Consider the following 13638-nt stretch of genomic DNA (forward strand, 5'->3'; position numbering starts at 1 on the left):
AATATTTTTAATTTTGCCAAATTTAAAAGAAAACCAGGAAAAATTTGAACAAATGTAGATGGTCTGACAAGATTAGGAACAGAACATTCTTAAGATTCGTGTGCAAATTTTGAATAATTTTTCATTTAAGAAAATGTGTTTTAGGATCAAATTAAAAAAGATTTTTAAATATATCAAAGGATTTCCTAAAATTTTAAAGAAGAGTGCAGAAGATTTTAAAGTAAAATCTTTCAAGTTAGTAAGAACAGTAAATGAAAAAAATCGAGTTAATTCAAGAAATATTTAGAAGAATAGAAGAGATTTCATGCGATTCCAAGCTTTAGAAACTATAGGGAATTCCGAAAGATATCAAGGTGATAAAACTATTTTTTTAAACATTTCTGGAAAAAATTTAGAAGATTATAAGTCAATTTTTTCGTGAAGTCCGAGCCACTGAGGCTTATTATTGTTATTATTATTATTATTATGATGATGATGATGATGATTATTATTATTATTATTATTATTATTATTATTATTATTATTATTATTATTATCGCTAGTATTTATAGAGTAAAATAAGGCTATTGAATTTTGAAGTTAAAGCTTCTACTCAACATCCTTATGAATGATCATTTTTTAAATGAACTTTCCAAAGCTCTTCGGAAAGAGTTTAGAAATATTTGATAAATATCTGCTTTTTAAATTTATTATTATTTATTAATTTATTATTTTAAATATTACACTAAATTTTCATGGTAAGTCACGATAAAGATAACGCCTTTACCAGCCAAAAGGATTATGTATTTTCGAAAAATTATCACGACATGTTATTATTGTTTTTTTTTATTACTTTATTAAATTATAATAAATTAAAATATTACATATTACTCTAAGGGATAGAGACACATTACTTGCAGATTTTGTGCGGCTTTAAACTAGACTCTGTGGCTGCAGACCAGCATACTCAATAGCTAGTGCATAGCACTTTACAGGCGCAAAACAATTCTCAATTTTCAATTACAAAAAAAACAACAGGAAAATTTGTAAAAAGAATCTTTATGTTCTCTATGTACTTTAGATTATAGATCTGGCGAAATCCCGAGGCTCTTTAACAGCCTTAAAGTAATGAGGCACATTTTTCCATTACTTTCCCGTGTAGAAATTATGACCGGGTTCGGGCCGGATTCCGGCAGGGTTGCCCTGCTTGTATCCGGAATCTGGCCAGACTGCCTGGTCGGATTCTGGTTGGTTTCGTCACGCTGCGCTGGTCAGATCCCGGCCGGGTGTACCCAGTCGGCTCCCGGCCGGGTTACCCGATCAGATCCCGGATACAAATAGGGTAACCCTGTCGGAATCCGACCGGTTTTTGACTGAGCTCCTCGATCGCATTTTACTGGAGCCTTTTTACCACAGCGAACATATTCTACCAACTGGTAAAGATAAGATTCTTTGTCAGCACTTATTTCCACCTGTAAAAAGATGTTGGAATTTAAATTTAAGAACTGCATTCATAATAATAAATATATTAACTACAAAGATTGATTCAATGTAAGTACTAAAATATAGGATATGATTCTTAAGTTTCTGTAAGAAATTGCATAACAAATTTACCTTAAGCGTAACTTAGTTTGCATAGGTTTTTTTACATGAGGTAAAATAAATTTCAGGAGTTTCACGTGACATCCTAACCTATGGAACCGGTTTAGAAAATTGATTTAACATAAAGGTTGAAGAATATTAACAATGCTTACTTATTAACAAAATAATTCACTTACCTTTAAAAATATCCGCTTGCTCCAGAAAATTTGATACAATTTTGTGAAATTTAACAAATTTCTTAACGGATAACCTAGCGTCCACCGACGTTTTACTCCGTTTTTAGCATTAAAGACTCCGGGAGTCGCCGAATCGTTATTACGTGCAAGCATGATAACGTAATTCAAAACCTCGTTCGGAAAAAGTTATTTCTCTTCTTATTACATTTTTTGCTTATACATGATAATATATAAATACATAAAAATAAGCAAAAATCGTATCACAAAAAAATAAGTATAATTTCACTGGGAAACTATGTTTGAAAATTAAAAAGAAGCTGGTCAACGATTTCGCTGACACGGCAAGTCTGGGAATCTCAGAACCAAAAGTGGGAAACCATATAATTAAACTTAGTTTAATTTTTCTTTCATAATTGATAAAAAAAGCACGTAAAACATAAAAAATTGGTCTTTCACCTGTCAGATATTTACGAACGACCCACTTACGGCACCATTTTTAGCCCCACTGGGTCCCGGTGGGAACTCGTTCAGATCCCGGGCGGGCAATAAAGAAAATAGTATCCCTGTTTGACCCAGTCAGATTCTGGCCAGAAACCTTCTTCTGGTCGGGTCAAACCGGGCTATTTCTACACGGGTTGTCGTTGTATATTTTTATTTTAAATTCACTTCTCATAGGTGCGTTAACGAACCCTTTACTCCCCTATCTATGTGGATATCCTTGTTCCAAGCATATAAAAGATTTGAAATAATTCAAGTAATCAATGTTAGATCGGTTACAAGTAAAAAAATTTCAATTAAATTAATGGTTCAGCTTATTAGCTTATTAGTTCAGTTTATCAAGGAAAAATATATCACACAAATTAATTTCGAATAGGTGGCAGTCGTTCTAAGGAGATCTTATAATTCTCTAATTGTAAGTGTCTACCCCTTCAAAGTATGTACATGTGTATGTGTATGTCGTAGACTTCTATGCGTTAAGGCTTTTTTAAAACATTTAATTACTTTTACGTCAGATTAAAGCAAAAAAGCACCCACAAAACTTGAAAATATAGATCAGAAAAAATGTATATGTTTATTGCAAAACAATTTATTTCTCATTGCTTTTATCCCACGTCAATGATAACTACAAAGCATCAAGAAATCACTTGACTTATCTTTATAGAATGAGCATAAAACAGTTACTTTAAATTATATTTATTTTTCTCCAGTCATCACTTGATACATAAATAGGTTTAATTATGTGTCTCATGCTCTTACAGAATTCTTCAATTTCTTTAAATACGAGTACGCCGTATTAGGAGCCGCACCCCTACGAGTAGTATTCTTTACTTATCTTCACTTAGGCAAGTTATTTCGATCATTTAATTATTTACATTGCAATAGTATAATTCGGAAAATAATATTATAGCTTAAGAAGAATTACATCAAACAAATTTTTACATAAATAACCTAACAAAATGTTATTCGCATTTAGGTTCAGGTTCCTCAGTTGGATGAGACCCATCTCCTCTTTTTTCGATCACTGTCCTGACTAATTCTTTAGATGGTTCTTTTAAATCATAAGCCCAGCCGATTTTTGCAAACATATCAATTAATGCTGTCGTGTAGTTCAATTCATAGTTTCCTAATTCTGCCGCCTTGTAATCCCAGGGGAAAACGTGATGGTAGTTATGCCACCCTTCACCCATCGCTACGAAAGCAACAAAATGATTTTCTGTTGGAGCTATTTGCCTAAAAGAATAAAGGTAGCACAGATTTAATTTAAATTAAGTTTTGTGTTATTTCTCATAAGGTAAATAAAAAATTATTTATTTCATGCATATTAAATTAATGTAAATATTTTAATACATATGTGTGCTGCAGTTATTATATTCTTACTTGTCATAGGGTTTCGCACCCCAAATATGAGCGGCACTATTAACACTCCAGGTTACATTCAATGTCAGGATGTATCGGGCAATTTGTGCAATAATAGTATAATACCAATCCTCATTCCATAAATATACTGGCAGCACGGATGGAATGATAAAACAGCACATTATTTTTAAAGGTAGGAAATACCTGTTGAAGAATCATAAGATCATTATTTTCTCGATTAATTACATACATATATGAACTACAGTATTTTTTTCTTCTCGAATCGATTTAAACTAGTATTTGCTCAAAATAAAATGCTTTAAAAATTGTTTTAAAGTATAGTTCTCTAAAATATCAGAGATAAAATGTTCACTTCTTTTTGTTTTCAAGTAGTTGCAATAATAAAAAATAATTCGGATGATAATTCAATTATTACTATCTCAAACGAAAGCTTTAGAAAAAGTAGCGTGACCGGGTAAAGGGGCTGCACAGGATTGTTAACACCCCTACTTTTATTTTAATACGCAGAAAAAACCTTAACTGTCAATATCATTATTACTATTCCACTTCTATTTGAAATTACATTCAATGAACATTTTATGAAAATCTTAGCGTTATTGAAAGTCATACTTATCACCAAAGACCACGACTGGATCCGAAACGATGTCACTCATATCTATTTGCCGTCCACGTCTAATAACTTCAGGATGCTTCTTCATCATCAGCCAACCAACGTGTGAAAAGAAAAATCCACGACTGCTGTCATGTGGATCTGCTACTGTCTCCGAATATTTATGGTGGATGCGATGATCTCTCACCCAATCATATATTGGATTCTAGCAAATTAACAATTCATTTATTCACTATTTGGTATTAATTTTTTGAGATAATTGAAACCTTAGAAATTGAATAAGAATTAAAAATGTTCCATTCGAGTACGTCAAAATTGTCCAATTTTAAATCGGGAAGAGCTCAACGTTCATTAATTTCAATTAATTAACCATTTTTATCATTTTTGACAATTTCGTCAAGTGATTGCAATCTATTGCAGATAATTTAAGTGGATTTTATTTGATTTGCAACCACCCGCAATTTATTCAAATTGATTTGCGAATGAATGCGACTTACTAAAACTGGTTTTCATTACATAATTGCTAGTGATTACGAATTACAAATTGATTTCAACTGATTGAAATTAAACGCATGTAATTTTTAATGATTAAAATTAAGTGTAAAGCATTGCAATTGATTGTAATTGTTTGAAAGTAATTGCAATTGATTACAAATTGATGACAATATAATGGATTGAAATTAACTGCAGTTGATTTCAAGGTGAATATAATTGCGATTGAAACTACTTGAAATTCATCGCAAGTGATGCAATTAATTGCAATTTCTTTTGCTTATTTTAATTAAAAATTATAGTTCAAATCACCGTCTAAAGTTGAGACAACATGCGCCTCGGGAGAAAAAAAATTCCCCTCCATTTTCTCTGAACTGGATGACTTTTTGCATTCAAACTTTTCACACCTTAATTCAGAGCTGCAGTATTTTGGTAGCACGTTCTTTTTTCTATAATGAAATTTGAATTTTTAATGACCGCCTGCAATTTAAAAAAAGTGTCTCTCGAATGAAGATAAAACTCATTCTCCATTTTTTCGAAACTTAATGACATTTTCAAACTAAACTTTGTTTGTGTCGATTTAGAAACACAATAGCTGGATATTATATTAATCTTTCTGTTTTGGGTTTCTTAGGCTACGCCGGAAACCCTTATAACTACGGTCGGATGCTCGTCCGCCGTTTACTTTTAGTGCGATTTTTTTCAGTACGGCTCAAATGCATCTGTTGGCTTGTAGAATTGCGATAAGAAATAAAATTTGCAAAGTTTAATTCTTATTTTATTATAGCATTGTTTGAAAAATAAGAAAATGAGGAAAATCAACTTTCCAGATCCCTTTCCTGGAAGCTTTTCTTTTAGTCAGATTTTCCTGAAGGATTGATCAAATTGAAACTCTTGGCATATAGATTTGATATATGACCTTCATGTGATTCCTTATACATTTCCTGACTATATATAAATAAATATGAAAAAGAAAACTTATCATAAAAATATAAACATGACACAATTTTCTCAGAACCAATTCAGGGGCTCGATCACGATTCTTTTGTCTCGCTTTTCACATTTTGTATTTCCCCTTCCATATTTTTTTTTAAATTTTTCCAGAGAATTATAATCCACTTGCAGTACTTATGCATCTCGGAAAACATTTTTATTTTATTTTCAACATTGAAAATTCAGTTTTTGAGAACGTTTTTTGTCTCTTTTACTTATATTTTAGGTGATTGCAAGCGTCAGAAGCGAATGCAATTGAATTCCAGTGCTTTGATAGTGCAAAATGAATTGATTTACAAGCGACCAAGATACAACATTATTAGTACAATGTCAAATTAGCACAAATTAGTACCTGTCCAGCTGTACAGTAGCAATAAAGAAGAATCACCCTCAGGGGCCATTTAGCTTTGAAAGCGCGATGAGTCCATAGTCGATGTGCACCACCAGTGACTCCAAATCCAGCAATTTGTCCAATTAGGAATGCTTTAAAAAAAATGTCATTTCAGAATTTCTTCCTTTCATTAAATTTTTAAACCACAAAATTCGACCAATTATGCATGCTTTATAGAAAAAATATCAAATCATAAGCTCTTCCTTTTACATTAAATTTAAATTCATTTTTTACTATAAAAAATAGTTTTATTGATAAAGCAAAATAAAATTATAGTTTCCTGAAGTTTTCGACATTTAGAATTAAATATAAATGATAATAATCAGCAGGCAATCATATCGACTGACGACAAAAAATTGTTAAATAATTGTTGCTGAGATATGGTTTTGGCTTAACTGTTCAAAAGAATTCAAATCAATTAGTTAATAATAATTGAACCATACTTTTTGGCGCACATTGGTGGCCTTCGCACGTGGATTGATTTATTGTATTAAAAATTACATAAATTCGTTGCAGTTTTAAGAAAGCAACCAAATTTATGTATTTTTTTATTGTTTATACCATTTTTAAGAATCATACAAAATAATCTAGTGAAAATTAAGTACTATTACTTTATATCTTCAGGTTTTAAACAAATAGTTTTTTGTTCAAATTAATTTTTATCATTCTGTAGATCTGCTATGAATCTGCTATAAGCTAAAAAAAGAGAGTCAGGTTCGTAAAAATCTTACGAAATTTTCGTAAGGAGGAATCTAGAAAATCTTAAGCATTCTTGTGTAAGTTTGGGAGGGGGGGGGGGGGGGGCTAAAAATAACCTAAATCGTGCTCAAGTAATAATTGAACCTATGATTCCGATTTATTCATGAATAATGCAGTTATTCTAGTTTAGACCAATTGTTTTGGAAATAATCATGAAATAAAAAAATTACTTTAAAAAATGGAAAATGGTAAATATAAATAAATTTTAAATTTAAAAATAAATGTACATGGGTATACTGATTAAACTTCTGCTTCGTTGTATATAAACTTCCCGTTCATAGAAATACTTACTATAGAAGAAAAGTCCTTTCTTTTCCAAATAGGGAAAGCTTATTAGGATATAGAGGGTCACAATGTGCAAGGTGGCAATTACAATAATATTTTTCCATTTTAAATCAGCTTCGAAGAAGGATGATCTTTCTTTTAGTTTTTCGACTTTGACTCCACTGGTATGTAGTGATTCATTTTCTTCATGTTCAATTTCCTTTGCGGTAATTTTTTGTGTCCAGACCAAAGAATGACCATCCTCAGATTTTTCGTCATCAATACAAGGCGTGGCACCGGATATGCTTGGAGGCATTTTTTTGCGACCTCACTCTGCATAAAAGATCCAAAACAACATTTTTCAGTAAAATTTATAATTAAAAGGCTCTAATTTTTATTTACAGTAAAATAAATACTGTTTTATTTCTAAACTGTATACAAAATTTGAGTCACTTTTTTAAAGATTTTTACAATTGTTTTGTATTAGAAAAAACGCACTTCACTATGAAGTCATAAAAATTATTGACTGCAATTGTAACGTTTTCCCTGACACTGTAAACTTCACTCGTTACAAATTTATAACGCATCCTTTTTTATTTCCAAAATTTCGCCACTGACACTGTTTTCATCAGGTTCGATTCACAACACAAATTATTCACAGTTTAATATAAAAGGAGAGTGTTAGTTTTAACAGAAATGGAACAATGTTGGTTTTATCGGAATTGAATATATTTAATAATTTCTCTCTATATGAATTAAAGATTAATAAAAGAAAAATTTGAACAATGACACAGGAAAAATCTTCCCTTACTTATAGTCGGATATCACGCCCGCTATTATTCCATTAATAACAAATGAGATGGAATATTTCGTACCTTAAATGATCTTATTTGAATTTGGTAAAAAAACTAAATTAGATGGACGAACCTCGGCCCGCTTTTTTCTAGCGGAGCTGTTAAAACCTGTGACTGAAAAATTTGTAGTGGGAATTTCTCATTAAATAGGCATGCGATAGATTTTCTTGGGAGGGGAGGAAGCAACATAGACTGACCATTCTAGACGAAGCGAGATTGGTGCTTTGGTGTGAAACAATAAAAACGTCATTTGGCACCCCTTTCTTTAGGAGGCTGTTTCCACCCCTTAAAATGTCTTTTCACATATAAACAAAACCATATTTAATATTTAGTTTTTATTCTACTGTCACATATTTTATGATCATTAAAATTGGATCCGTAACCATCCGTCAATTACGTAACAAATTTTTTGACAATTTTTAACTCGTCTCCTTCGCCTCGTAACAAATCATAATAAAATGTTTTGGATCCCCCGCCTGTGCCTGTATCTCCTAATTTTTGTTATTTGTTGCAGCCATATCTTATTAAAAACAGTTTATTTACTGCACGAGTCACATTTTTACTTTTCACGATTGAAGAATTTTTTATTCAAAATGTATTAAATTGAATGATTTCAATTTTAAATCTTTAAAATTCAACTATTTCTAAAAAAGAATTTAACATTGCACTATTTTTCATTATATACATTAAATATTGAAGAATTTTCAGTTGTAAATCTTCAAAATTTAAAAATCTACATGAAATGTTTAAAAATATATATGCACAATACAAAATTAAGAAATTTCAGGTATTTAATTTAAAATATCTAAAATTCTGATGATTTACGTTTGAAAATTAGTCAATTTGGTAGTTTCAGAATTTGAAAACCCTTGACTTTTGGTCATTAAAATCATCCAATTTAAGAATTTTGATTTATGCATCTTTAAAATTGAAGAATTTTTAATTGAAAATCTCAAAAATTGAATAATTTTCAGTACAATATTTTTTAAAATTAAGAATTTTTAATCAAAGTTTTTCAAAATTATATAACATGAAACACAAATCTTTAAAATTGAAGTGTTTTGAATTTTGAATTTTAAAAAGTACATATGCAAGTTTTAAGTTTTAGAATAAAAAGTCCCGTAATTCTGATGATTTACATTTTCCTTCAATTTGGAAAAAATTCAGAATTAAGAAAACTCGCATTTTGCATCTTTACAAATTATACACATTAACAATAATAGAATTTTTAATTGCACATTTTCATAATGTACCGCTTTCAAAAAGATGTTCAAAATTTCCTGATTTGAAACTGTGTTTGTGTGTGTTTTAAGATCATCTAATTATGATATAAAATCTTATATATTTTTAGTTAAAAGTAATCTGTATACAATTCATTAAAATCCGATTAAAATTAAAATTGTACGGAAGTCGATGTAGCTGTTTCAATGTTAATTTTTATTTATGATTATTTATTATTATATTTTGTAGTGCGTTCAAATCTGTATGTATGTGCAGTTTTTAGTATTAAGCATTTTTTATTAGCTGTTATTAGTTTTTTTAGTTGAAAGTGATATTTGGTTTCATAAATAGTAGATTTTTTTATACCTTTTTCTCAAACCTTTTATCGAATCACTTAACTTTGTATTTTTAACAACAATTTAGGAGATTTAAATCCTTTAATAAATGTATTAGATATTTTTGTTTCCTGTTTAATCTGTCGTCAAATCTAAAAATATAGTTTTATAAGTCTTAGGATGTATTTAGTAAATAGTGAGAAGCCAAAGCCACATCAAAACTTTTGAATAATTTTTGGGGAAGTAGTAATTTCCAAAATTGTAAAATATACTTTATTTTTACAAAAAAATTGGTCTAAAGAATGATAGAAGATATTCAAAATACGAATCTAATTATATCGATATTGAAGTCTTCATAAAGTCATTGCAACTTTTTACTTTCATTACTGAACTTTGACGTTGTACTATAATTTCGGCACGCGGATTTTTTTCAGGCAGATTTGTTAAAAGTATAACGTAACAGTGTCAATTTACCCCCCCCCCCCCCCCCCCCCCCCCCCCCCCCCCAACCCCCTATGGAACATATCGTAACATTTTCCGAAACCTCTTCCCCTTAAGACTGTTACGTAATAATGGATAGCCCCTAACCGAAAAACAGAATATTATACCTGATTTTTCTATTACGCAGCACTGCTTATATAAATAACCTTGATTAGAGACAAAATTTAAAAAAAGCTGGGACCTATTTATAAATGAACTTCGAACAGTTCAAATATCTTGCAATACAGGATGAAAGAACTCAGTTGAGAAGGTAGCCGGTGAAGTTTTTGAGGTGCTTAGCAAACTGGATAATATCAGTAAGAAGAAGACTCGTTATTGTAGTGATCAAAGTCCAACGTAAAGAAGGGAGCCACGCAGAGAAGAGGACACACAATAAAGCCTTGAGCGCGTAGAAACATGCTCATTATGTCGTAATTAAATCCCTAGAATTGCCGAATAGTAATTCGAAAAATCTATCTTGGTCTCACAAATTAATAGCCCATGGAGCAGAGCGCGAATAAAAAGAAAAAACAATTATCATGTTTAAACCTCATAATGGCAAGGATAGGGGAGGGCAGCAACTCCAATGACAACCTCCATCTAAAAGATGCATTCGCATGGTTCAGTTGATGCGCGCGCGCTCGCTTGCCACTCAACTTCACTTTGCGGCTGCTCTCGCCGAACCAGTAAAAATAATGTATAACCTAGCATTAGTGCTAGGTATTATTAGTAATAGGTAAATTCCTAAAGAAATGGGAATCAGCTAAGATGATATAACCGGTATACTGCCATGTAAAAGATTAAAGCGGTAACTATATTTGGGAATTGTCACCTGATGCGAAATTAAAACGTCGGATGCAAAACGGTGGATATTAGGCTCTTGGGGAAGCCCCTGGGCACTTGAGAAATGAATTTCGGATTACAGTGAAACTCTTCAATAGCCCTCCCTTCTATAGCCCTTCCGATAATTGACGCCGCGCCGCATACAGGTCTAAAAGAACTGCACGGGGTGTGCGGGATCTACGGCTGTCACTCAGGCGAGCACGCAGGCGTGAACAAACAAAAGCAGAGCGGGCTATAATGAGTTAGTTCCCACCTAACATTAGCCCCAAAATTGGTGCTATAGAAGAGTTTCAATGTATAACGTTTTAAATACATATTCACATTGAGAATTTAATACTGCATCTTTTTCTCGTCATAAAAAAAGTTTTAGCTTTCTTGATTTTGAAGTTATTGGATTAAAGTTTTTGAATTATTTACAAAAAAGGGTTTTTTCTTTGAATAAAATAATTCGTATTTTTGAACTTTAACCAAGTGGGAAGTTTTAAACATTTTTTAAACAGAAGTATGTATAAAAAAACATGCGTTAAAGTCTTCTTCGACCGATCATGTTAGCAAAAGTTGAAAATGTTTATTTGAAAAAAATTGAATGACTTGTAGCTGAGATGCTGCGTAATTCGTGCAAGAAACAACTTTCATTATTTCGGGAGTCCAGCGAAAAGTCATAAAGCGAAAACAATTAGTGATAAAGTTGCTAAATTGTTAATGTTTTAGTTCTCCTGTACGGTCATTGTTGTCCCGCGTGGATTGCAGCATTCACTAAAATTCACCAATCTTAAAAAAGCAGCCAATTCTTAATTTTCAAGTTCAACGATCCGTCTTTTGTATAGCGCTATAAGGTATGATGAAATAAATACACATTTCATGAAAATCAGCCCGCCGCTCGGGCACATTCTCGTCGTGTGCATGCTCGCTCGCAAAGTTTAAACGCGCCTAGGGCGATCGTCTCTCAGATTTCGCCCTTAGCGCTCGATAATTGGTAATCTCACGCTTCGCTTTCGCATATTTATTCTTTGGACTCGGTTTCTTTGCATGAAAATTTCGCGCCAGATATTTCACTAATATGTTATTATATATTTGTTTTTTGGAACTTTCTTAGATTAAAAAATCTGCCCGCATCGCGAGTACTTTCTCATCGCATGCTGTGCGCCTAGGGCACGCGACTGTTGGTTCTTACGCTTCGCGTTTGATAATGTAATTACCTCGCGTTACGCACTCGGACTTTATATTTCACCCACATTTGTGCGCAGGCTTTTTAAAATGATAGTTCAACGCATCGACAACTGTAATTTGGTGATTGTGAATTCTCTTTTGTTAAAGTTCCTTTGGATTTAATAAACAAAGTCCCATCACGTATCTCGTGCTTCGCGCTCGATTTTATCCAATTTTTGAATTTATCGACATTATGTTCAACATTATTATATCAAATGTATATTATATTTACTTCTGCACCTCAGGCTTGTACTGCTTACTCTGATACTGCAAAATAATGTATTGTATTTGGTGTAATGTCTTGGTATTGAAACATTCGTATTTTCATTATCTTGTTTTTAAAGTTATAAAGTGCGAATCATATAAAAAATACAATTATGTTATTAAACATTTTATTGCAACTTGTGTCTTTTTCCATAAAATTAATTTGTTTATTTTCAATGTTATTTTTTACGATTTAAACCAAAAATGCATATCCTAGCGTAAAGTGGCTTACGTTTTCGAAGCTTGTGAAGTTTGTCTAAAAATTTAATTTTTTTGTTTTTTTTTTAATACTGTTTTTACGAATAAAACGTATCTTGTGATACGAATAGCCGTACAGAGAATTTTAGAATCTGGAAAAAGTGGTCTCTCAAATATTCAAAATGCGCTTACTTTTTGAATTTGTTTAAAAAATGGCTGGCTATCGAAATTGGACGTGAGTTTTCAACACTAAAATATTATACCAAAGGTCAATCTAATAGGTTAATTTTTCAAAAGCTAACGTGCACACAGAAAGACATGCATGCATACATACATGCATGCATACATACATACACACACATGCATACATACATACATACATACATACATACATACATACATACATACATACATACATACATACATACATACATACATACATACATACATACATACATACATACATACATACATACATACATACATACATACATACATACATACATACGAGGTGTGTTCAAAAAATAACGTGATTTTATGGTTTTCTCAAAAAATATTCATTTATTCCTCAATATTTATGTTGTCCCCTTCAAAGTAATCCCCCTCAGATATAATACACTTGTGCCAACGTTTTTTCCAATCATCAAAGCACTTCTGATAATCATTTTGTGGTATAGCCTTGAGTTCTTTCAGCGATGCAGTTTTCATCTCCTCAATCGTTGAAAATCGATGTCCTTTCATGGGTCTCTTCAGATTTGGGAAAATAAAAAAGTCACTGGGGGCCAAATCCGGTGACTATGGAGGCTAAGGCATGACTGTGGTGCCGTTTTTGGTCAGAAAATCTTTCAAAAGCACTTTCAAAATTAAGCAGTTTTGGAACAAATTTCGCTGACACACGTCTCATACCCAAAATGTCTGAAAAGATAGCATGGCATGAGCCAATCGATATGTCAACAACTTCCGCAACTTCTCTGATGGTAATTCGGCGGTTTTTCAACACCATTTCTTCCACTGCTTGAACGTTTTCATCTGTTGTTGACGTGCTGGGACGTCCAGGGCGAGGTTCGTCTTCGACATCCTCTCGGCCTTC

General features: G+C 31.9%; 2 protein-coding genes across 2 annotated transcripts in view; one reads left to right on the forward strand and one right to left on the reverse strand.

Annotated features, from left to right (window-relative positions):
* The window catches only part of LOC117178597, a 145353-nt gene that overhangs the window by 23248 nt on the left and 108467 nt on the right, over nt 1–13638 (forward strand). The window lies entirely within an intron of this gene.
* On the reverse strand, nt 3023–8088 carry LOC117178790 (acyl-CoA Delta(11) desaturase-like). Its single transcript, XM_033370264.1, has 6 exons — nt 8020–8088; nt 7172–7477; nt 6083–6213; nt 4245–4450; nt 3636–3818; nt 3023–3488 (listed from the first exon to the last, which is right to left on the reverse strand). Exons 2-6 carry the CDS (start codon nt 7458–7460, stop codon nt 3218–3220), a joined length of 1080 nt encoding a protein of 359 aa, XP_033226155.1. The 5' UTR covers nt 7461–7477; nt 8020–8088; the 3' UTR covers nt 3023–3217.

The sequence above is a fragment of the Belonocnema kinseyi genome, chromosome 8 (assembly GCF_010883055.1).
Source record: "Belonocnema kinseyi isolate 2016_QV_RU_SX_M_011 chromosome 8, B_treatae_v1, whole genome shotgun sequence".
Classification (NCBI taxonomy): domain Eukaryota; kingdom Metazoa; phylum Arthropoda; class Insecta; order Hymenoptera; family Cynipidae; genus Belonocnema; species Belonocnema kinseyi.